Source organism: Chiloscyllium plagiosum, chromosome 35, assembly GCF_004010195.1.
Source record: "Chiloscyllium plagiosum isolate BGI_BamShark_2017 chromosome 35, ASM401019v2, whole genome shotgun sequence".
Taxonomy (NCBI): Eukaryota; Metazoa; Chordata; class Chondrichthyes; order Orectolobiformes; family Hemiscylliidae; genus Chiloscyllium; species Chiloscyllium plagiosum.
In genome coordinates, this window is record NC_057744.1 from 6,572,589 (window position 1) to 6,589,953 (window position 17,365).

Genomic DNA, 17,365 nt, shown 5'->3' on the forward strand with positions numbered 1-17,365 from the left:
GTACAGTAGGTGAATGGGGGTGGGGGTGGAGGTGATAGGTCAGAGGGGAGGGTGGAGCGGATAGGTGGGAAGGGGGCAGAGGAGATGACCTGGGGTTTGCAGTGAGAGAGAGAGAGAAACCCACTGAGATTCTTGTGGAGAGAGGAGAAGTACTTCTTCATGGTAGGCATCCTTGCAAGAGGATTTGCAGTAAGGTTAAAAGCAACTAGGCAAAAGTGAGGACTGCAAGATGCTGGAAACCAGAGTTTAGATCAGTGGTGCTGGAAAAGCACAGCAGGTCCCCCCCATTTATCTTTCCATCCTGGAGGCTTCCTGCCTCTATTCCTGATGAAGGGCTTTTGTCTGAAACGTCGATTTTCCTGCTCCTCAGATGCTGCCTGACCTGCTGTGTCTTTCCAGCACCACCCTGATCTAACATCTGATGTCAGGCCAGGGAGTGGGCTGTGGTCAGTGCTGGAGAGCCAATGCAAGCCATCAGACGAATAGCATACTCTCAATTATGGAGCTGCAAGGACAGCGGTCAGTGGCCTGGTGTGTCAAAGTCAACATGAGGCTGGAGAGCAATTAATCCTGGGATCCATGAATAGTGGAGGGAAAAACCCGAAGCTGATAAGGAAAGCATGCTCTGTGGTGAGAGGTGTGGGAGATCCATGGCTTTGGGAGGGGGTCAGGAGCAGAAACATATGTTTAGCCAGGGACAAGACCAACGACGGGGGAAAGCTGAGGTATGGCGAGAGGAGGTGGTACACAGAATGGGAGGGGCATAAAAGGTTATGGAATGGGGGGATTATTGAGCACCACCATGGCCTCTGGTGGTGAGGGACATATATAGAGTCAGGGTGGGCATCATCAAAGTGTAATGTCAGGGCTGTGGGGCAAAGAGGGAAGTTGGAGGCTGTGTTCTATATGGTGAGTTTCCACATAGGGACTATCAGTGGAAACAGGTTGTCCAAGAACAGCAAGGTAAAAGGGTGGTACAGCTGACCAGGATGAAGAGTGAGCTCTGAAGAGAAACCATATTGGACTCGAGAAATTAACTCTTTCTCTCTCTTCCCAGATGCTGCCAGACCTGCTAAGTTTCTCCAGCACTTTCTGTTCTTATTTCAGATTTCCAACATCCACAGTCCTTGCTTTTAAATCAAGGTAAACAGGAGCAGGCCACTCAGCCCATTGAGCCCACTTCACAATTTGATATGAACATGGCTGATCATCCAACTCAGTACCTTGTTCCCACTTGATCTCCATATCCTTTGATCCCTGTAGCTGGAATAACTTTTTCTAACTCCTTTTCGACAACATATTCAATGTTTTGGCTTCGACCAGTTTCTGTGGTAGAGAATTCCACAGGCTCGCCACTCTACCTGTTAGAATTTTATAGGTTTCTAGAGATCCCTCCTCTACCTTCTAAACTCCAGTTGACATGATCTTTACTGATCCAGTCTATCTTCGTACATCAGATCTGCAAAACCTCCCTCCAGGAATCAGTCTGGTAAACCTTTGATGTTCTTCCCCCATCACCAGAACATCCTTCCTCAGATAACGAGACCAATACTGCACAAGTACTCCCGGTGTGGTCTCACCAGGGCCCTGTATAGTTGCAGCAAGACATCCTTGCTCCTGTACTCAAATTCTATTGCCACAATGGCCAGTGTACTATATGCCTTCTTCACTGCCTGCTGTACCTGCATGATTACTTTCAGGGACTGGCACACAAGGACATCTATGTGTCCTCGTACTTCCCCCTTTCCCGATCTATCACATAACAATCTGCCTTGCTGTCTTTGCTACAAACACTGATCCTTGATGAAAAAGAAGCTCGCAACTCAGGAGAGGACTCATAATGTAAAGTTATTGAACTCAGTGTTGAGTCCAGAAGACTGTGAAGTGCGCAGTCAGAAGGTATGGTGCTGTTTCTCCAACTTACATTGAGCTTTATTGGAAAAGTGCATCAGGACCAAGGACGTAAGTGTGGAGCTCTTTCATTATGGATAGAGGAAAGTTGTTTCTGTGACTGGATATTTACACTTTCATGCCTTATGGAGCAGAGGACGTCGAGGGGTGGCCTGATGAGAAGTATAGATAGTGTCAATGGTAACTGTCTTTTCCCCCAGGATGGGGGATTTCAAGACTAGGTAAGATATTTTCAAGGTGAGAGGAGAGAGATTTTTAAAAAGGCATGAGGCAAATTTTTACACAGAGGGTGGTTTGCTTGTGGAATGAACTTCCTGAGGGAAGTGGTGGATGCAGGTACAATTACAACATTTAAAAGACATTTGGATGGATACACAAATACGAACGATTTGGAGGGATAAGGGCCAGGAGCAGGCAGGTGGGACTGGTTTAGTTTGGGATTATGTTCGGCATGGACTGGTTGGGCCGAAGGGTCTGTTTCTGTGCTGTATGACCCTCTATCCTCTATGCAACCAATCATTCTCCTGCCTCATCAAAGCTTCAGTGCAGCAAGTGAATTAGGAAGAATAATTAAAGACAGAAATTTGTATTTGTTTGTTGTTGTTTAACCCTGCACATCATTGAATAAAATGGATATATTTTAATCAATATATATGTAATGCTGATACAATTCCAGAATACAGAGAATGATACTTTACAATCAGATTGTGAACATTCAGACATTGAATCAAAGATCCAACAGAAAAGAACTTTCCAGCACCTATGTAAACATCTTTACAGCCTTAGCTAGGGCTATAGATGAGTTGTAATAAGAAGCAGCTATAGAGAGAAAAGGAACACAATGGTGCAGAAATTCCCGGGGGCTTGCACCGCTGGTGTTAGTCTATGTCACATTAATGTTGAACCCGCACCCAGAAAACTGTAGGGACAGGATTATTCACTTTGATGAAGTGGTCTGGGTTAAATGTGGGAATTGCAACATTCCCCATTACTGAGAGCGCGGAGGACCAAGTTAAAGGATCTTCCCTTCCCAATGCAGTAAGTGGAGTTCTCAGGGTAATAAACTACCATGTAAAGGTCTCCTGTAGGCCTGACTTAGGCTACATCTCAGCTGAGATTTTCTAAGATTCTAAAAGGCAAAGTTTTTGATGTAACTAGCCAGACAATGCTTAGAGTCAGGTGGGTAGAAAGCCCATTCAAAGCCCCTTCCATTCTCATAGATATGGAATCATAGCCAATGAATCCTAGACCTGTCCAAAATGTCTTGCCTCCCTAATCTTATTATCCTCATTCCCAACCTCCACAGAAGTGGATAACAACCAGGCATTTGGTATGCTTGCCTTTATTGGTCAGTGCATTGAGTACAGGAGTTGGGAGGTCATGTTACAGCTGTATGGGACATTGGTTAGGCCACTCTTGGAATACTATATGCAATTCTGGTCTCCCTCCTACAGGAAAGATGTTGTGAAACTTAAAAGGGTTCAGAAAAGATTTACAAGGATGTTGCCAGGGTTGAAGGATTTGAGCTATAAGGAGAAGCTGAATAGATTGCAATTGTTTTCCCTGGAGCATCGGAGGCTGAGGGGTGACCTTATATAGGATTATAAAATCATGAGGGACATGGTTAGGGTAAATAGACAAGGTCTTTTCCCCAAAGAGTCCAGAACTAGAGGGCATAGATTCAGAGTGAGAGGGGAAAGATTTATAAGGGGGTCAAAGGGCCAACCTTTTCACACAAAGGGTGTTGTATGTATGAATGAGTTGCCAGAGAGTGTAGTGGGGGCTGGTAAAATTACAACATTTGAGAGGCATCTGGATGGAGTCATGACCAGGAAAGGTTTAGACAGATATGGGCCAAATGCTGGCAAATGGGAGTAGACTAATTTAGGATATATCTGGTAGGCATGGATGAGTTGAACCGAAGGGTCTGTTTCCGTGTGTACGTGTCTATGACTCTAACCGTTCTTCAGTTTTCATGAGCCCAGGAATTTCCAAGCCATTGTAGGTTATGCACCATATTGCAACTTCTCTAATAGCTATTGAAACTGTGGTAACTTTAAAGTGAGATGGGCTCTGTTACTTGAATCCAGTTAATTCTCATAAGTGATAGCATAATGAAACAACATGCAGTCCCTGATTATGAATATCCAACTTACAGAGGTTTGTACTTACAAATGCAATCACATACAGGGGTGTGTAATATTAATTTTAAAGATCCAACTCACAAACGTTTCCTCATACTTAAGGTCAGATATTTTATATTGTCCTGCATTGTGTTCAGAAACCATTCGCAGCCTAGGGCTTGCCTGTATAGTATCACACCCCAATATGGAGGAACAATAAGGAAGCTTCATTCACAAAAGTTTCAAAACGTAGAATGAGGAAAGGCCATTCAGCCCAACAAGTCAAATGTTTACACAAACCACTTGCCATCTTATTTGTGGTTTCTTATCATATCCTCAAAATGACTCCCAATAATCCATTAAGTGCAAAATTAGAATATCTACCCACCCTACTTAGCAATCTTTCAACCTTAGACCTTTGTTTCCAATATATACCAGTATTGCAGACTTTGCAATAACAATGCTCCATTTCCTTTCCTATGTAGATCTTGCTGAAGGTCTTAGTCAAGTTCAGAGTAATTATTTCTACTCTGATCCTCAGTGGCTTTAAAGATTCTTCGATATCCTCCAGATTCTTCAATATCCTCCTGGTTTCAGAATGCTATTTTAATTAATTACAAGAAAATTGCAATCTTTAGTCATTCCCCACATCTTCCATGTTATTCTCTTCCATAATATTGGAATTCTCAGTCAAACTATGGCCCTGCTCTTTGGCACAGGAATGGTTCAGATTCTCCCAGTACAAACGGAGTGAGGACAGGTATGTTTTCTCTATTTCTTTTGCCTCATGCATGTCCTTGGCACTGCCTGGTGGCATCTGTACCTCAAATGTCTTGTCAAACTTGGTGTAATCAACTCGGAATGCACCTTTCTCTAAGAGGATGCAAGACTCAAACCGGTGGCCCCAGAGGATCTCATCTTCTTTATAGGAAGTCCTCGCTTGGCAGGTCATTCCTGTAAGTGAACAAAAGTAAAGGGCAACTCATCAGTCATTGTCTTAGCTCTTTCATTTGTACATTTTACAGAGAAGTGTAGCTTGATTAAATATGTAGATAGGAGATCATAAGAAGCACCAGACCGTAAGAAATAGGAGCCAAAGCCAGCCATTGAGCCTGCTTCACCGTTCAATGAGAATCGTGATTGATCTGACCACTTTCAACTCCACTGTCTTACCTTTTCTCTATATCTTTTGATTCCCTTACTGAGTAAAAATCTGTCTGTTCTGTTTCAGCCTTGACTATACTAACCTCCCAGTTTTATCAGCCCTCTGCAGTAAAGAATCTACAGATTCACTACGCTTTGTGAGAAGAAATTCCTCTGCGCCTTTGTCTTATATGGGTGACACCTTATTATGCCCTCTGGAATTTGATCCTCCCACAAACAAAAACACCGACTCTGCATTTACCCTATTAAGTCACCAACTTATCCTATATGTTTCAATAAGATCGCCTCTCATTCGTCTAAACTCCAATGATTACAGGCCCAACCTACTCAACCTCTCCCCACTAGACTGCCCCTCCATTCCTCAGAGCATGAGAAACTGGAGCAGGAGTAAGCCATCTAAACCCCTCAGCTTGCTCTGCCATTTAATAAGATGATGGCAGCTTTTCTCCATCGATTCTGTTTTCTCTCTGTATTCCCAAATCCATTAGTTCAATCAGTGTCAAATATCTATCAATCTTAGTCTGAAGTATGTTTGACATCATAGATTTCTAGGATAGAGAATTCCTAAGATCCACAACCCTTGAAGTAAAGAATGTTCTCACCTCACCTCTAAACAGTCAATCACCTATCCTGAGAATATGACTCCTATAACTGAACATTCCAGCCAGAGAAATCAATCTCTCATACCAAGAAGTTGTACATTTCAATTAGTTCATCTCTCAATGTTCTAAATCTCCAGAGAATATTGAGGCACCATCCAAGGAGCAGGAGAAGCCAGACTCTCCTGCTCCTCGGGTGCTGCCTGACCTGCTGTGCTTCTCCAGCACCACACTCTCGACTCTGATCTTCAGCATCTGCAGTCCTCACTTTTTCCAGAAAATGTTGAACATTGTTCCACATTGTGGTGCATTTAAGAGGTTATGATAGGATGCAACTAACCTGTGGATTCCACTATGCCTTCCAGAATTACAATAATTTCAAACTGTTCCCTCTTCATTGACTCAGCACACATTACCCAGAATGGACTGTTCTCATTGATGATGTGGCTAATGGTCTGGGGTTCTACCAGGAACAGGCGGTCTTTCCCTGTGTCGTAGCCAAGGTTGATTTCTGTTTGATCTAGAGGTATGAATTCACCTTCCTTTGTTTGTCTGGATTTGATGAGTTTGGCCCTCAGTTTTGCATCAACCATGTGGCTTTCCCTCAGGTCACCAATTCTAAACATCAAGCAAAGTTCATCATCCCTGTGCGATATCACTGCATATTTACTAAACTTCAGAGTCTCGGCTCGCTTCTTGGGACGAGAGATCTTCACAAACACACAGCCCACCATCATGGCATCAATCATCGAACCAACGATGCATTGAGCTATGAGTAAAATGACACTTTCTGCACAATTCGATGTTACCATGCGAGACCCATAGCCAATTGTCCTTTGACTTTCAATTGATAACAGTAAGGCAGAAATGAAGCCATCCACATTTTCTAAGCAAGGTTTCCAATCAGTTTCACCTACATGGTTAATATCACCTCTAATGTATGCATCCAGGAAGTACAAAAACCCAAAAGTCACCCAAGTCAAAAGATAACACATCATGAAGACAAAGAGAAACCAGCGGTACTTCAAATCTACTACAGTAGTGAAAATGTCAAAAAGGAACTTGTGCTTCTCTTCAATGTGTCCAAGATTGACTTGGCATTTCCCATCTTTCATCACATAACGCTGTCGCTTCTGCTGATATGGAAACATGAACTGGTGCTGGTTGTCATTCATCAGTTTGCACCTTTGCTTTGGAGATCCGGGGTAAGATAAGACGCTTTTTGCTGAAACACGTAAATTCCGAGAATTGTTTGGAAGATTGGGTAAGCTGCCAGCATGCCTTGGGTACCACGTCTTGGAATTAACGTCTTGCAAATTTGAGCCCCTGTAATATATCCGACGGTGCCTGGAATGCTCATCCACATTGATGGCCACACTTAGTTTCTGCTTGGGGTTTGCGGTGGGGGCAGCTGGTGAGCAGTTTGTGTCTGGACCGAAATCTAAATACAGAGATGATGTGTCATTTGTTGTTTGTGTCTCGCGATTCTCTCTGCCAGCCAATGGTTTGAGGTTTGACATAATGCTCGTTCTTCCAGACGATGAGGAATCTCTATGTTGTGGAGATTTTGGAATCTCTCCCAATGTTTCTATCAACTTGGTTTCTGGCTATAAAGGAAAAGAAAATTATTGAAATATTCTTAACAATTATCTTTCCCTAAGCATTTCCATCTACAGTAATAAAATACATTTAAGGAAATTCTGACTTTGGGTGACAGATCCCTCCAATTGTCTTCAATGGAGACTGGAGATCTTTACAAAGGCTGCCAGCTTTGATCATGTATTGCCAGTTCAACCTTCCTACCCAAAGACAAAATTAACTTCTGCTGTCCTAGGATATGAGGGCAAATCGCAATGCTCATATCAAGACCACTTAACTCAATACAGACAACTGCTTCCACATGGGCTCCTCCTACTCTAAGACAAACCTATCCAGGCATCAGAGGGATTTGTTAATTTCAATTGGACGTTAGAGTCCACTAAATGAATTACTTGTCATAGTTTAATGCCTGTAAGGTAAATTTCTCTATGCTCTCTGTGTTGGAATCAAGAATCATTGCTTAAAAATGTGTTGCTGGAAAACTATCTGCTACTTTAGTTATCCCCTTTCCAATCCACATAAAGTTGTAGGACTAGTCTTGCCCTTGTGCCATAACTGGAAATCCTTTAAGACTCAAGCAAGCTAATTATGATCAGTCCCGATCTTCTCTCTTCTTTTTCACTTCATTCCGTTTTCCATTATGGGTCTTTTCACATTGGTAAAATGCTGGGGAATCACTCAAACTAGTTCACCTTTTGATTTCAATTTCATAATCTGAACACTAAGCACAAATAAGGTCAACTTGGACGTAACAGCAGTGGTTATCCAAACTTCTGACAACTATGTATTTGTGTCTGGATTTGACTGAAAGTGCAGTCTGTAAATCTCAATGCTATACCTTGCTGTATCTACTCTTGATTCTAAGGTTCACAAAATCAAGCGATTAATTTTAATTTACTAACATTACTAGGGATGAAACAATCCTGGACAGTGGAACAAAATGGATGGTAATGAATCAAAATATAACCCTTCATTTTTTTCTATGCACTTTAACTGAAAGGGCACATGGGGCTAATGTAGAATGGTCTGCTATCACCTATTTGGAAGTTAATAGCCCAAGATCAGTTTCATAGTTGAAAAGTGTGGCACTGGAAAAGCACAGCTTATGCCTGAAACGTCAACTCTCCTGCCCCTTTGGATGCTCCCAGACTGGCTGTGCTTTTCCAGCACCACACTTTTCGACTCTGATCTCCAGCATCTGCAATCCTTGCTTTCTACAAGATCAATTTTGTCTCCATCTCATGAAGGGGAGAGGCATACCAGCAGTAACTTACAACGTATTAGACAAAGAGGTTTCTTTCTCTCTATTTCTCCTTAAAGGTGCTGATTTTAATGAGAGCTAGCCATGAGTACCCACTAAATATTTACCTAACCTGATGCCCCTGGCGCCTTCTGTTCTCGCTGACAAGAATGACCCACTCCTGATAATACACCCATTCTCCCTGCAGTGGTTGGCAGACAGTTATTGAGAGCCACACCTTACTGTTAATGCAGAGTATTGATCCTGTATCTACATGAGTTTCCTCCAGGTACTCCGGTTTCTTCCCACAATCCAAAGATGCGCAGGTTAGGTGGATTGGCAATGCTAAATTGCCCCCAAGTGTCCAGGGATGTGACGGTTAGGTGGATTAGCCATGGCAAATGTGGCGTTACAGGAATAGGGTGGGGGATGGTGTGGGTATGGATGGGTTGGTGCAGACTCAATGGGTCAAATGGCCTCTATCTGCATTAAAGGGATTTTATGATTCTAAGATTTTAACATCTGCCTAAAAAGAGGAGGTCTGAACTTTCTCATTGGCGCTAGTATCACACCATACAATGTCTTTATCCAACAGGTCTTCTTGTGGGGGGTGGGCTTTTATTCAAAACTGAAAATGTGAGGCTGGAAAAGTGCAGCAGGTCAGGCATCATCCAAGGAACAGGAGAATCGACGTTTCGGGCATAAGCCCTTCTTCAGGAAGAAGGGCTTATGCCCGAAACGTCGATTCTCCTGTTCCTTGGATGCTGCCTGACCTGCTGTGCTTTTCCAGCAACACATTTTCAGCTCTGATCTCCAGCATCTGCAGCCCTCACTTTCTCTCAAAGATTTTATTCAAAACTGGTGAGCCTTTCATTTTTGGTCTGTTTTTAATTACTCAAGTTAGAGGTTAGGCAATGACAATCACTAAATGATTAATCCAGAGACCCAGGTAATGTTCTGGGGACCTTGATTTAAATCCCACTGCAGTAGATAGTGGAATTTGAATTCAATAATAATCTGGAAATAAAAGTCTAATGATAACCATGAATCCATTGCAGATTGTCAGGAATAAACCATCTAGTTCACTCATGCCCTGTAGGAAAGGAAATCTACCATCTTTACTTGATCTGGCCTACATGTGACTCCAGACCCACAGCAATGTGGTTTTCTCTAAACTGCCCTTTGGGCAACTAGGGATGGGCAATAAATGCCAGTCTCACCAACAATGCCCTAAACCCATGAAAGAAAGAAAAATAGGTCAAGTCACAATTTGGGATGGCTTTGCTTGGAGATTTATATATCTCTCCTGGCCAGTCTGAACAACAAAAACATTTTCTCCTTTAGCTCTAGTAATTTCAATACATTTACTTACCTTTACTGAAAACGTTCCATATTGACCTGAGTCCATTGGAATCCTTGGGAGATAGGCCAACAAGTGTTTGCCTTTCGGAGTTTGGGCAGGAGGTATTGAATAGCGAAGCCTTTTCTGCTCCTTGCAGTTTGTTGGTGCAGCACTGATACGATGATATGTGTGGATCTCATTGTTCCTGTACAGGTCCATGCTAGAACTCACAGCGATAGTTTTCATGGCTATTACTTACGATAGGGTACAAAGCAGAGTGTTACTTCCCGAAGATCTGTCCTAAAGAAGAATCTATCATTCTTATACTAAAGGCAACTATGTTAATTTACCTTTTCTTTCCCCATTGGTTTAAGTCTGTGTTTTCTTTACAAATATATGTATTTCATGATCACTGGAAAATTTGGCCAGCAGTGTTCCTAATAATTGTAAAGAATTATCTTCTTAAAGAATAATCTTTTAAAGACCAGCTCTTCTTTCCTCATTGGCCTCTACAAAGTTATTGTTGCTGCGCCTTTCTGGACAACTACACAGGGCCTCCTCTTCATTGAGTAATCTGGAATTCACTGTTGTTCCCTTCCCTGTACCAAATAAAAGGGAAATCTACCAGGAAACCGTGTCATCCTGACATCCATTCAGACTGTGGGAGAACTCTCTTGAAATAGAATTGTTTAATGAATTTATCACATTTTCTTTTTGCCATGGGAAGGTCCTGGTCTCTGTTTGGTGTCAGTCCTCAGATTGATGTACTGAACCTACCATGTCATGGATATCAGGCTTGGACCTATATGTGCAGTATTCCATAGGTGCTACTCAAATAAGTCTCCTTAAATTTCTATCTTCTTACAAATGATTCATCGACAACACTCAGACAACTAATGGGTTCTTGGCACTTTATTCTATCATTCTCTAGATTCCACAAACAAGAGGGGTAAATTGTGGAACAAATGGATAAATTCACCTCAAAGGTTTTCAGCATGTTTTGTGATATTTACAAATCAACTGCTTAATAATGGTCTTTATTGGTAGCTCATTATTGATCCTTGCCATTTGGAATGACACACTGGCTCAGTGGTTAACACTGCTGCCTCACAGTGCCAGGTACCTGGGTTTGATTCCACCCTCAGGTGACTATCTGTATGGAGTTTGCACATTCTCTCCATGTCTGTGTGGTTTCCTCCTGGTGCTCTGGTTTCCTTCCACAGTCCAAAGATGCGCTGATTAGGTGGATTGGCCATGGGGAGTGCAGCGTTACAGGGATACGACAGGGTCAGGGGGTGGGTCTGGGTGGGAAGCTCTTCCGAGGATCAGTGTAAACTCAATGGGCTGAATGGCTTGCTTCCACACTGTAGGAATTCTTTGATTTCAAAAATTGTTTAATGTTTACGCTGAAACAAAGACCAGGAATTAAAACATGAATCAGATTTTTCCATAAAGGTTTCTTTTGGTGTGGAGCACTGCACTTCACATTTTATTATCTTTCTTTTGTATACAGGATGCACTCCTGTATCTGTCACACCTACCTCCTGTGATTTGGTGCACCACATATCACTACTGGCAAGAGGTTGCAATCACAATGTGACAAGTTTACATAGGTAGATTTCATTATAAATGTGGACACAAAAGTTTAAGACAGAAATATATAAATAAAGATAAACAACATGAGTTAAATGTGTCCTGAAATACATTTATGTGCCCTAATACAATTATTTCCCACTATAACTTGAACTGACCTGACCATGACTGTCATAGATCAAAGTAACACCAACAAAAATTAATAACCGTTTTATCTATTTAATTTCTTAAGTGATAGCCATTCCTTTCAATTACCTTTTTATATGTTGTAGCCAATTATTTTAAAAGATGCAGGATTAATATGTGCTATGATGTTCAATGAAAAGCGAAAGACCACTCAACATAGAGTCATAGAGTCATGCAGCACAGAAACAGACACTTCGGTCCAACCAGTCCATGCTGATTGTGATCCCAAACTAAGCTAGTCCCACCTGCCTGCTCCTGGCTAACTATCCATCTAAACCTTTCCTATTCATGTACTTATCCAAATGTCTTTAAAAAGTTGTAATTGTACCCACCTACCTCATTGACTAAGATTCTCCTCCTCTGATTAATATCTCTTTATGTGGCTCAAAGTCATATTTCCTTTCATAGAATGTTTTAGCTTAAAGGCGCTATATAAATGTGATTTGTTGTAACAGTGGGAAACATTGAATATGACTGTTTGAAACTCCTCCATGATTTAGTTTAACTCAGGTACAAAACCTTCCTAAACTAGTCAGGTTACTGCCACCATTCAGACTCGGGATGTAGTAATGTTGTTTGACCACATCAAGTGCTTGTCCATTCCTGACATGACATGCTGGTTAGTTGGCAACAGAAATTTCTCATTCAGCCTCAAATAATATAAACAGTTACATGTTTATGTTCAGATTATGAAACATTATGCAATCAGAAAATTTAACTTAAGCTGACAGTGAAAGCGCTGTTTTATTTATCCTCATCTGGAACAAGTGACAGTACCTTTCTTTCCTGATCATTTTTCAAAGTGAAAATTCTGCTCCCAGAAATGGTTCACTTTCCAACTCTGACACCTACTGCAGCTCTAAACACTCCCAGATCAATTGAAGCAGTGTCAGAGGACAGCTGCCCCGACAGCTCATGGCCATACAAAATAAAAACATGAAGAGACCATTTGGCCCCTCAAACTGCTTCGCCATTCAAGGGCACCATGACTGATCCAACTTTCCGCATGTCACTTTCCTGTGTTTTCCCCATAACTCTTGATTCCCTGACTAATCAAGAATCTCTCTTAGTTTGAAATATACAAAAGGTCTCTGCCCAAACCACAGAACAACATCTCACCTCTTGTCACCATATGACTCATGTTTTCCAGTTTCAATTCCGCAACGTGATCTACTCCGGTCAGGTGATTTATTCCAGTCTGATTGAGACCAACTTTAAGGAAACTAGGTTTCTAAGAGATTTTACTGCAGATCATTGTTAATACAATGATAGACAGCACGGTGGCACAGTGGTTAGCACTGCTGCCTCACAGCTCCAGAGACCCGGGTTCAATTCCCGACTCAGGCGACTGACTGTGTGGAGTTTGCACATTCTCCCCGTGTCTGCGTGGGTTTCCTCCGGGTGCTCCGGTTTCCTCCCACAGTCCAAAGATGTGCAGGTCAGGTGAATTGGCCATGCTAAATTGCCCGTAGTGTTAGGTAAAGGGGTAAATGTAGGGGAATGGGTGGGTTGCGCTTCAGCGGGTTGGTGTGGACTTGTTGGGCCGAAGGGCCTGTTTCCACACTGTAAGTAATCTAATCTAATCTAATTGTCTCACTGTAATTTGTTTCTCAACAATCCCCACAAATTGTCTACATCACATAGGTGTTATTGAGAAATTTCAGAAAATACCGATTATCGTTTGATTACTAATCCTGATACAGCATGCAAATATCAGAATATTATCTGTACCTTGAGAAGGCTGGTCTGTTACAATGACAGCATCGCCGCCTTGAAGCCATAATGTGTGCATTTTCAAGTCCCACCTGCTCCTGAGCTGTGTAATAACATTTCTGAACAGCTTGATTAGATACTTGCTCTTCACACTTTTTCACAAAAGCTAGTTGGATGAGTAAAAGTGCACTACGTAAAATGTTAACTTTCACAAAGAGACACACAAGGTAGATCACGTTCTTTAAATAAAGTACCTGCTGCAATTCAGTTCCACTCGAAATCCACTACCGTATTTGAACCGATTCTGGTGTTTCAAGACAAACATGTAAAGACAATTCTTACAGTCTCCCCCCAGCTTCTCTCCAGAAAGAACCAAGCTGATCGAAACACAAAAGAAATCTCAATCCCAGTGTTCAGCCTGATACATGTCCAAAGACAGATTTACTTTTTTTTCTCCCGTGTGGAGTGATGCCTTTGGGAAGATGTCGAGAGCTGGAAGCGATGACTGAGGCTCCTTATTAATCTGCCTCAATGTCACGCAGCATTACTTCAAGATAAGTTAATCAGAAAGGTTAGACTTGGGAAGAATTCTACAGTGAATTCAGTACAGGCCATTGTCAGAGACTGACAGAGATCTCTTAACTAGTATTATTTCCTCTCAAACCCAATGGTCAGTGCACATTTAAACCATGCACAATCCTGGGCGAGATGTCGAGGTGCCAGTGTTGGACAGGAGTGGGCAAAGTTAAAAATCGCACAACACCAGGTTATAGTCCAACAGGTTTATTTGGAAGTAGTAGTTTTCGGAGCACTGTTCCTTCATCAGGTAGCTAGCTACAAGATTGCGTACCAAAATATTGCAACACAGAAACAGGCCTGATAACCTAATGCCAGTGTTCATTCTCCATCTGAAATCTGCCCACTCACGTTCAACCAAACTCATCAATCTCAATTGTTGGGATCAGTTCCATAGGATACGGATAATCCTTTATATCCAGTTTGACACTGAGGAACTGGGACATATCATGGATCACACACTGGTCATTCAAGTTTGGCCTCAGAATTCTTCCAAATCCATCTTCTGTCGACGTAATGTAAGTTTCCATTGGTTGGAGAACAATCTCAAATCGCGTCTGCGTGGGTAAAGATCCAAATACATCCCATTCATTGCTGGATTGGTGCACTCATAGAAACAATAAAATGAGGAACAGGAGTAGGCCATTCAACCCTTCAAGCCTTTCTGCTATTCAAAATGATTATGGATGATTACCCAACTCGGGATCCTGATTCCTTTTTTGCCCCATGCCCTTTGATCCCATTAAACTTAATAACCATAACTTCTTCTTGAAAGCATTCAATGTTTGACTTCAACTGCTTTCTGTATTAGTGAATTTCACAGGCTCATGATTCTCTGAGTGAATAAATTTCTCTTCATCTCAGTCCTAAATGGCCAATTCCATATCCTTAGACAGAGACCCCTGCTTCAAAAAATCCCTACAGCACAGGAGGAGGCCAACTGAGTCTGCACTGACCCTCTGTAGAGCATCCCACCAAGACCCATCCCATTCTTGTAACCTTGCATTTCCTATGGCCAATACACCTAGCCGGCACATCCCTGGATACAATGGGGAAATTTAGCACGGCCAATCCACCTAACCTGCACATCTTCAGACTGTGGTTGGAAACCAAAGCACCTGGAGGAAACCTACGCAGCCTCTGGGAGAATGTGCAAACTCCACACAGACAGTTGCCCAAGACTGGAATCAAATTTGGGTCCCTGGCACTGTGAGGCAGCAGTGCTAACCACTGAGTCACCACACCATCCTGTCAACTCCTCAGTAATCAGGAACATCCTTCCTCCATTAACCCCGACTAATCCAATTAGATTTTTTAAGGTTTTTATGAGATCCCTCCTCAGTCGTCCAAACTGCAGTGAATACAGCCCTGACTGATCAAGCCTCTCTTCATACATCAGTCCCACCATCCCAGGAATCAGTCTGGTCAGGGTCTGAAATCTTGTAAAGGTGAGGCACCCAGAGAAGCTACAGCACCTGGTAAGCAAGTGGGAGTATGATTCAACCAGATGGTGCCCTGTCCACCAGTTCTATTAAGTTGAATGAAAAATAATGCAAGAAGTAGCCAAGCCACCAGTGGTGTGTGGGAGGCATTCTGCAGGTCAGCCTTTGACTGAAACACCCAAGTAGGGATGAAGTCTCAGGCAGCCCGATTGGATATCTGCCACTGCAGCCTGGTGCTCGGTGCCCATTTAGCTGATCATAACCCAACATCAACCCCACCCTATGTCACCTCAAAACCCATCCCAACAAGAATCATCCAATCAGGAATCACTCAGTGAGGCTCTTCATAACTGTCTGCCTACAACTCATGGACCTGCATTGATCAAAAGAGCCAAGGTGGAGACAGGATTGGGAGGCTGTTGTGCCTGCAGAGCTCTGAATTTTCCAGGCCCACATCCCAAAACATTGAGCGCCAGCATTCACCAGAAAAAGAAGACGTTTCTATTGTCCATCAGTATCAAACCCACTGTGACACAGCCTGCTCGCCCCAACTCTGTCCCATGCCCCCACCCCCATCCTTTCCAAACCCCTACGCCATCAAGGTTCTGATGGGAAAAGCCAGTCAGAAATGAGATTGCCACAACTATTTGTAGTCTAATTGGCTGTGTTTTGGATAATCCTGCTGTGGAGAAATGGTTCTACATTACTACTGCTGGTTATTGTACAGGACATTGAGGAAGACATGTGTGTATAACAGAGGCTGCAATAGGAAAATCTTCAGTCAGGGATATACTGTGAATAGAAATGACCTGGAACAACACTGGGTCAACTACATTCATGATGTCACTAAAGGTTAATCCCTGTTATTGAGCTAATTGGATCACATTAGGCTATTAGCTACTGATGTTAAAAAGATCCAGTCTCGCATATTTACTGTGGACATGACATCTGCAATAAACTGATTGTGGATAATTGTTCGTATTTAATTGTAAACTCCCTTTTTCACATTGTAGACGTGTTTAGAGTATAACTCTTCCTCCTTTTTGAATCACCAGGTCACACGCTGTTTACCTGACATTTAATTCACACTTCTCACTCTGCCGTTCCCTACCCACACACTTTTCTTCATTCCCCCTGTTCAAGTTGATTGTGCCCTTCTTCCATCCCTCACTGTCACCCATCTTCCTGTTGTCTACTCCACTAGCAATCGGAAATACTAATCCTACCCTCCCCCAGTTCAAATTGCATTTCCTACCATTGCTACAAGTAAGTGGAGGCTTCCTTCTCCTCTGCCCACTTCACTCAAATATCGTTCTTCCTGGTTATCTTATTTTCAACTATTTGTAGTTTTGTTACTTCACCAAACGTCAAGGTTAATTGTATTTCAGTTAACTCAAATTTCACTGCTGTAACCCACTGCTTCCTTCAGATACACAAATGTACTTTAGATGGCAGTATTTCATCCTGCCCACATCAATCAGTTGGCAGAATGAAATTTAATTTGCATAATAAATATTTTATAAGACATTTGTATCAATACGACACTAACGTATTTCTGCCATATTTTGTTAATATGGTCGATAAGCAATTCACCACACATGAAATAGCTACAGTAATTCAGTTTTTAATGATCAAGTAAATTAACTAGTTAGGATGTTGTTTAAAAGGAAAGGCATCACACTTTTTTTACATTTGCAAAGGAATACATGCACATACTCAACTTGTCATAAACAAACCTATACAATATTATAGATTCTCACATACACACAATGACACATTTTAAGGAGGCTTTTGACAGAGAAACAACACATTTGGAGGAATCTAATGAGAGAATTGCTCAATACAGATGTGCAATGGCTGAAGGCCTGTCATTGATA

General features: G+C 42.1%; 1 protein-coding gene across 3 annotated transcripts; it reads right to left on the reverse strand.

The window, feature by feature from the left end:
- Positions 1-4,286: 4,286 nt before the first annotated feature.
- Positions 4,287-13,981, reverse strand: LOC122540615 (G protein-activated inward rectifier potassium channel 4-like). 3 transcript variants are annotated; one of them, XM_043676570.1, is made up of 4 exons: positions 13,725-13,981; positions 10,009-10,226; positions 6,138-7,404; positions 4,287-4,988 (listed from the first exon to the last, which is right to left on the reverse strand). In XM_043676570.1, exons 2-4 carry the CDS (start codon positions 10,222-10,224, stop codon positions 4,669-4,671), a joined length of 1,803 nt encoding a protein of 600 aa, XP_043532505.1. In that variant the 5' UTR covers positions 10,225-10,226; positions 13,725-13,981; the 3' UTR covers positions 4,287-4,668. The 3 variants fall into 3 exon arrangements, with proteins under 3 accessions (XP_043532505.1, XP_043532504.1, XP_043532503.1); XM_043676569.1 differs by having other exon boundaries at positions 10,009-10,232; positions 13,725-13,980; XM_043676568.1 differs by lacking the exon at positions 13,725-13,981 and adding an exon at positions 13,489-13,669 and having other exon boundaries at positions 10,009-10,232.
- Positions 13,982-17,365: the final 3,384 nt, after the last annotated feature.